Below are 7,808 nucleotides of genomic sequence, written 5' to 3'. Positions count from 1 at the left end.
ATTTATTTATTTATTTATTCATTCATTCATCGCTCTTATATATTCATTGTATGTGCCTTCTTGTTTTTACGTTTTGTGTTGTTTTCTTGAATGTTGTATTTCTCCATGGACCTATATATATATATGTATACAGTATATATTTACTTTGTAATATGTCTTGTCACCGTGAGATAATGGGAAAAGAAATTCAGATCTCTTTGTGTGTCCTGGCATGTGAAGAAATTGACAATAAAGGAGACTTTGACTTTACTACTACTAATAATAATAATGTAAAATAATAATATCCATCTAATATTAATAACAATAATAGCTATGATAATAATGGCATCCGAAAGAGAGAAATGCAAGAAATCCACTAAGAAGTTTTGATCATTATAGAACATGATTGATTTTTAGCTATCTGTGTCGCGTTCTATGACGTCACACCACAAACCGTCGCCCGCTCCGTGCGTAGATGCCGCCATCTTTCCGGCCGGCATCCAGGAAAGGAACACGTTGCACGGGAGAAGTTTCTCACCAAATTGTATCTTCTCTTTGCTTGTCCTCTTTTCATTTGTCCAAATTCGGATCCGTTGGAGCAAAGCGGGGTGAGTCGGCGTCTTTCCCCCCCGCGACCTGGATACCCGACATTTTTTCAGCGGACATTTTAGTGAGGTAGCGAGCCACCGGCTGTCAAAGATAACAAGCGAAGGCCGCACACCCAAGCTAAGCTAAATGCTAAGGCGATAACAAGTACACTACACTACACTGCGCTAAACAACACTTTAATGTACATTTTCTCTTTTCCAGTCTGCGTTGTCCCGTTCAAGCACACAATCGATCCACACTCTCGTGCATTTTTGTGGACAATGTTGTGATGCGCTATGAACGCGTCGAACACAATTAATGATGCTGTATCTCCACGAGCAAAACGAGCCTGACTCCATTGGACGTTTTGAGCATCTAATTGATATATATACATATTTTTTAAATCAAAAGCCGAAGACACTTTATAATGACATCTCACGTACACAGCTCCACTCGCGCTGCAACATTTCAACGAGCCTCTTGACTCTAGTGTTCTGTTAATTTAATGTCATAGTGTTCTGTTAATTTAATGTCATCGCTTTGCCCTCAGCTCGCCGGGTCCCGGCCTCCCTTGTTTCAGCAGCACGCCATGGCGGATAAAAACACCAGGATCGCCATCGTCAACCATGACAAATGCAAACCCAAGAAATGTCGGCAAGAGTGCAAGAAGAGCTGCCCGGTGGTCCGCATGGGTGAGTGAGCGGGAAAGGCAAGAGGCTCCCAGCGAAGATGTGACGAGCTGATGTCCGTCTGCAGGCAAGCTGTGTATCGAGGTGACCCCGCAGAGTAAGATCGTGTGGATCTCGGAGTCGCTTTGCATCGGCTGCGGAATATGCATCAAGGTACGAGAACTCGGCCCCGACCTGATCTCCTCCGAATGACGCGGTGGTGCCGTTTCAGAAATGTCCGTTTGGGGCGCTGTCCATCGTCAACCTGCCCAGTAACCTGGAGAAGGAAACCACACACAGATACTGCGCCAATTCCTTCAAACTGCACCGGTACGTGGAGAGATGGACTTTCATTTTGCGAAGTTGCTTGAAATCCACTGTCGTTTGCGTGTAGGCTGCCCATTCCGAGACCGGGCGAGGTTCTGGGGCTGGTGGGGACCAACGGTATTGGCAAGTCAACGGCGCTCAAGATTCTAGCGGGCAAACAGAAACCCAACTTGGGAAAGTTTGATGTAGGTTCTCTCGCTCTCACACGCAAGCCCCCCCCCACCACCACCACCACCACACACACACACAATCTCTCACATGTATACTCACGCAGGCATGATATGATGTTCCAGAATCCTCCAGATTGGCAGGAGATCCTGACCTACTTTCGTGGCTCGGAGTTGCAGAATTACTTCACCAAAATCTTGGAGGACGACCTGCGCGCCATCGTCAAGCCACAGTACGTGGACCAGATCCCAAAGACCGTCAAGGTAAAGGGCGGGCAGTAATGCCGGTCTGGCGCGGGATCACTGCGGCTCCGCTCATCGTTGCAGTCGACGCTTTGTCCCTGCAGGGATCGGTCGGCGCCATCCTGAGCAGAAAAGATGACATGGACACACAGAACTTGGTTTGCCAGCAGCTCGGTATGACCCAAAAGGCTCTGGCAATAGAAAGGACATATTGTGATTGGTTGTCTTGTTACCGGGCAGATTTGAGTCACCTGCGCGAGAGGAATGTGGAGGATCTGTCGGGAGGAGAGCTACAGAGGTTCGCCTGCGCCGTCGTCTGTATCCAGAGAGCCGACATGTAAGAAACGAGGCGCCCTCGCTGCTGCGTGACGCCCGCAACGCTGTGCTCACACGTGCGCCTCCCGTCCTGCAGTTTTATGTTTGATGAGCCGTCCAGCTATCTGGATGTCAAGCAGAGGCTGAAGGCTGCCATCACCATCCGCTCGCTCATCACGCCAGACAGGTACGTGCGCTTCGCAAATGGACACACGGACGTGCCGAGAGGGCAGTGAAATGATCCCCTGGACAACGTTGAATCGCTGCTTGCGTTCCCATGGCAGCCAATGAGTTCAAAAAAGTGGCGGTGCGTTTTGCGGGATGGGGAAAATTGAGCTTTGCGTGTGCGTGCAGGTACATCATCGTAGTGGAACACGACTTGAGCGTGTTGGATTACTTGTCTGACTTCATCTGCTGCCTGTACGGCGTACCGAGTGCCTACGGAGTGGTCACCATGCCCTTCAGCGTGCGGGAGGGTAAGCGCTCGCCCAGACTTCTCGGCTCCTCCCAAACAGTCGCTAACACGGCGCGTGTCGCTGTCGCGGCCCTCAGGCATCAACATCTTCCTGGACGGTTACGTTCCCACGGAGAACCTGCGCTTCCGCGAGACCTCCCTGGTGTTCAAAGTGGCCGAAACGGCCAACGAGGAGGAAGTTAAGCGGCTTCGGCACTACCAGGTCAGTGCCAGCTTTGTGCTTTTCTTGCGACTTATCCCGCTGCCTTGATTAAAAAAAAGCATCTTCTAACTCACTCACAAATGTGCTGTGTGCAAACCCGTAGTATCCCCACATGGCCAAAACCATGGGTGAGTTCACCCTGGAGATCAAGGGAGGGGAGTTCACCGACTCGGAAATCATGGTCATGCTGGGGGAGAACGGTACGTCGGCGCGGCCGTCACGGCGACGTGACAACAAGGCGCTCTGATTTGTTCTGTGTGCTGTGTGTACAGGCACAGGAAAGACCACCTTCATCAGGATGTTAGCCGGAGGACTCAAACCGGATGGCGGAGGTGGCAAACTATGTATCACGCATGTCACGTGTGTGTGTCGTGATGCCCGCCCGGCTTTTAACGTGTGCGTTTGCATTGGCAAGGTGATGTGCCCATCCTCAACGTGAGCTACAAGCCTCAGACCATCAGTCCTAAGTTCAAGGTGTGTGCTCTGACTCCCCATTTGGTGCTATTCATGGCAACTTAAGCCATTGCCAGACGAGAGAATTTGCTCACTTTGCAATGGCCTTTTGATGTATTGGTATTGTAAGTCTAGCTTTTGTCCTCAAAACCACAGACCAGCTTGAAGGGGCCACTTGGCTTTGGGTTCAATCAGCACAAGCTACTCCAAAGTTAATCCTCGATCCTGTGTGTGTGTCTTGCTTGCTCGCGGGTGGCGGCGTTCCTCAGGGCAGCGTCCGTGCTCTTCTGCACGAAAAGATCCGAGACGCCTACACGCACCCTCAGTTCATCACGGACGTCATGAAGCCCATGCAGATTGAGAGCATCATCGACCAGGACGTAAGAATGCAAACGCCGCATGCCCGTCCACACCTTTGGTGCCATTGACGAGTCCCTCTCTCCTGCACTTTCTCTCCATCAGGTCCAGAACCTTTCAGGTGGTGAGCTTCAGAGAGTTGCGCTTACCTTGTGTTTGGGCAAACCGGCCGACGTCTACCTCATCGACGAACCCTCCGCCTACCTTGATTCCGAGCAGCGGTTGATGGCAGCCAGGGTCATCAAGAGGTACGCTGATGCCTCTGTGTGTTTGTGTGTACGTTCCTGTGCGCTCGTCACCTCCGCATCTCAACTCAACATGCGTGTGCGTCACAGGTACATCCTGCACGCCAAGAAGACGGCATTCGTGGTGGAGCACGACTTTATCATGGCCACGTACCTAGCGGACCGCGTCATCGTCTTTGACGGGATTCCCTCCAGACACACGGCCGCCAACACGTAAGCACCGCCTCCCGACTGTGTCCGTTTGAGCTGCGGCTGAGCAAACGAACGCACCGAACAGCGTTTAGCTAGAATGGCGGTTTTGGGGAGTTTGTCCAAGCTTGTGCGTGTGTCAGTCCACAGGGTCTCCTGGCGGGCATGAACCGCTTTCTGTCTCTGCTGGAGATAACGTTTCGTAGAGATCCCAACAACTTCCGGCCACGCATCAACAAGCTCAATTCCATCAAGGTACTGCAACACGTTTGCTCAAGTCCTACCCCCAACTTTGACCTTTTGTCTTCTTGAACTCACAGGACACTGAACAGAAGAAGAGCGGGAACTACTTCTTTCTGGATGACTAGAGCGACTCGTAGCGTGTGAGCGAGTGTGACTCTTCCCGTACCGACTATGACCGCAGCGAGTGAGCAGGAGAAGAAAAAAAAAATAAACCACGCAACGTCCGTCTCATCATCATGCGGGAGCTGTCGGGGCCTGCGTTCAACATCCGCAACTGTTCTCAAATGTTCAGAGTGGCATCCTGTCGAGTTCCAGTCATAACGACAGCATCGATACATCAAACAATAAATACGATGTTGACAACGACTTGTCTGATTTGGTTGGTTAGGTGAAGAGCTATTGGTGACTCGATTAAGCTTTCAGCATTTAACTTTGATTCAACAACACCATCTTATGTTGTTGGTTTGGACGACTCCAGGTAGGATTGAGTGTGGAACTTTTTGAACATATACATTGTCCATGAATATGACAGCTACAGTGACCCATTACATCCCTTCCTGTCACATTTTGTGGCATAATGCAACTAACTACGGAGTAAGCCTTTCATTTGCCCTTAGCTGTTTTTAGTCATTCATAAAGTGAGAAAGACGGAAAATATACAACGTTAAATTTAATAGCGCAATCCTTCTCAGAGTGTTGCGCAATCCTCAAGCTACGCTTTGCGGAAATGCCAGCAAGCTAAGCTTTTGTTGTGAACAGCCCGCCGGAAGTGACACACGCGCGCACACGTTTGTATCTTTGCGTGAAATTCCACAAGATTAGAGTTTGCGTCTTTTGTTTGACAACGGTAAAACTCAATAAAAGGCAGCTATAGGAAACCGAAAACAACCGCAAAGGTTTGAAAAGCCCCACAAAAGCTTTGGGATATTTTAAGTTTGGACTTTGTCAAGCGCTGCAGATGTGAAGTATGTGGCAAACAAAAGCACGGCGGCGTTGGCCAAGTAACTGGTGGAAGTGAGTAACCAAGTAAGTAAACTATCTTCAACTATCCGACCACTTCGGGGAGAAAACGCAAGACGTCTGAAATGCATTTGGAACTCTCCACCCATAGTCATTCGAAAACTATCAACAACTTTTGCCATTCAAGTCAAACTACCAGCCTTAAGCTGGCAAGCAGCGTGGTTAAAAAGTGGTTTTGGTTTTTGCCTCGCAGTTCGGGGCTATGTTGGCATACCGCCTCTCAATCTGTGCCTCCCACATGCATCCAAAAACTGGTTGACGCCAAATTGTCCAGACGTGCAAATCGTTGTTGCTTGTTTGTCTTTAAGCGTCCTGTCATTAACCGGGGGTGACCAATCCAGGCAGATCCTTTCTTGCCTAAGGTCTCCTCCGGCCGCGCCCCGAAAAGCACGTTGAAGACTTAATTTTGCTATGGAGGCTTCAGAGATGACACCACCAGGGCAATCCCCCAATGATTTAATTTTATTTAATATTTTGGGAACTAGGAAACATTTGACTTTCTGTGGCTTTAGGGGGTACGTGCTGTGGTTGTAAGTCCCCCATAGAAAATGGTCTTTGCTGTAAGCCCAAAAATTTGGAAGGCTTGCTTTGGAACCTTCATGGCTTGCTCGTCGTTAGCTGGTGAATGTTGGTTGAAAAGCCTGTCGTGTCTTACTGCTTAAGAAAAGATGCCGAGGCGCTGACAAGATGGAGGTGGGTGACAAAGAACGGCAGAAGTGGGGCGGAGATGACATGGACAAGGACAGCGACCATACCCAGGAGCCCCGGGACGAGTTGGGCCTTCCCATCATGCACTGGGAGGCGCTGAGCCTTCGCATCGCCGAGCTGGAGAAGCAGGAAGAGGAGAAGAAGGACAAGCTGGCAAAGGTTGGACGCCTCTGCATAATTTGCAGGAACTGCCAGAAATGAGGGACCAGCTTCACGCCATTTTTGTTGCTTAGTCAATATTATTGTGTTTAGCTGCCAATGGAGAATAAGCTCGAGTTGACTGATTTTATTTTTTTGGGACGGTCAGAGCGGCGCGGCGACCCTGGAGCGAGGCCGAGCTCCCGTCAGCTGCACGGGTGAACAAGGAGCTGTGGGGTGGGAGAACGAGGACGGGCGCCGGCGCCATCGGCGCCACCACGATGGGCAGGACAACAGTGATGACAACGGAGACGTCTCTGCTCTCGGCTCACGGTGGTCAAAGCGAACCTTTGCTGAATTTCCGGAAGCGTGCTGGCGCACGCTCATTTTGTTGTTCTTCGTCTTGTGTTGCAGACTGCAGACGCAAATGAACCTTCAGCTCTGCTTCATCAACAACAGCGAGAGTGATGACGAAGAGCAGGAAGAAGAGGAAGAGCGAGAGCGAAGGGAGGGAGATGCCAGCGCAGCCCTGGTGTGCACCATTAAAAAAAAAAAAACATCTTATTTGAGAAAAAGGCAAATACTTTGACATCATCTTATACATACACGATACACAGTGTCTCTATATTATTTTGCACACCGACGTAGAGCGGAAGCGTCGTCCCGGGTCTCAAGATGGCCATGCCTGCGGCCAAGTCAGAGAAAAGCAAGTCCAGAGGCTTCCGGAACACTTGGAGGAAGCTGCGAGAGCGGCTGCGAGCGGACCACAAGCCACCTGTGTGTGACTAAAAAGCAGCGCTCACCCACTGGCTCTTCTCGTTTAACAGTGGCTTATGCCCTCCCCCTCAGAACCCGGCTGGCGCCGACCCACCGCTCCACGGGAGACGCTTGGAGCGCGCCGACGTGTACAAATTGAACCTCGGGGAGCTCCGCGCCCAACGATCTTTCCTTACCCAAACGGTGCAAGGTGATTGGACACATTTTGAAATTTTTGTTGCAATGCAGTGCTTCGAAGCTTTTTGGGGAAGGCGGTCCGCAAACAGCATATTTGTTTCACCGCAGAGCTGAGCTCGGATCTGGTGGCCGGGCTGCAGGTGCGAGACCAGCTGAGGACGGAACAGGACGCTATGTTGCTGGAGGTTCAGGACCTCACGTCCCTGCAAGTTTGACGGACACCAAAGTCTGACCATTTCAACACGGTTGCGTGACACTACACGTGTTTGTTTTCACGCATGAAAAGGGAATTTTCACAACAAGCAATTTTTTTATATCCACACGGACGATCATGGCTTCGTCTGAATAATGCCGCAGATGTTTTTCCGTCTCCGTGTGTTAGCGTAAAATGAGCGCCATTTGGTCTAAAAGCTTGAATGTCAGAATGAGGGAAAAAAATGTGGTCCACTTGTTCAAATATGTTTACAAGTATTAAACTCTGTTGAAATCTTCATGACTTCTTCTCAATGATTATAATGACAAAATACTCATAGTGGA

General features: G+C 50.0%; 2 protein-coding genes across 3 annotated transcripts; both read left to right on the top strand.

The window, feature by feature from the left end:
• Window positions 1-443: 443 nt before the first annotated feature.
• Window positions 444-4,817, top strand: abce1 (ATP-binding cassette, sub-family E (OABP), member 1). Of its 2 annotated transcripts, none has more exons than XM_061294290.1 (19): window positions 444-587; window positions 1,118-1,259; window positions 1,324-1,409; window positions 1,468-1,565; window positions 1,630-1,747; window positions 1,856-1,993; window positions 2,077-2,146; window positions 2,213-2,309; window positions 2,385-2,474; window positions 2,642-2,763; window positions 2,840-2,964; window positions 3,068-3,164; window positions 3,237-3,296; window positions 3,380-3,438; window positions 3,687-3,797; window positions 3,880-4,022; window positions 4,110-4,232; window positions 4,352-4,463; window positions 4,529-4,817. In XM_061294290.1, exons 2-19 carry the CDS (start codon window positions 1,157-1,159, stop codon window positions 4,574-4,576), a joined length of 1,800 nt encoding a protein of 599 aa, XP_061150274.1. In that variant the 5' UTR covers window positions 444-587; window positions 1,118-1,156; the 3' UTR covers window positions 4,577-4,817. The 2 variants fall into 2 exon arrangements, with proteins under 2 accessions (XP_061150274.1, XP_061150275.1); XM_061294291.1 differs by having other exon boundaries at window positions 470-654.
• Window positions 4,818-5,201: 384 nt separating this feature from the next.
• Window positions 5,202-7,762, top strand: si:dkey-6n21.12 (schwannomin-interacting protein 1). The gene is made up of 7 exons (XM_061294368.1): window positions 5,202-5,477; window positions 6,135-6,338; window positions 6,487-6,650; window positions 6,732-6,849; window positions 6,966-7,094; window positions 7,167-7,284; window positions 7,380-7,762. The coding sequence occupies exons 2-7, from the start codon at window positions 6,159-6,161 to the stop codon at window positions 7,484-7,486; spliced, it is 816 nt and encodes a 271-aa protein (XP_061150352.1). The 5' UTR covers window positions 5,202-5,477; window positions 6,135-6,158; the 3' UTR covers window positions 7,487-7,762.
• Window positions 7,763-7,808: the final 46 nt, after the last annotated feature.

This window comes from Syngnathus typhle, linkage group LG1, assembly GCF_033458585.1.
Source record: "Syngnathus typhle isolate RoL2023-S1 ecotype Sweden linkage group LG1, RoL_Styp_1.0, whole genome shotgun sequence".
In the NCBI taxonomy this organism is placed as follows: Eukaryota; Metazoa; Chordata; class Actinopteri; order Syngnathiformes; family Syngnathidae; genus Syngnathus; species Syngnathus typhle.
This window is presented reverse-complemented; position numbering and strand designations above follow the sequence as displayed.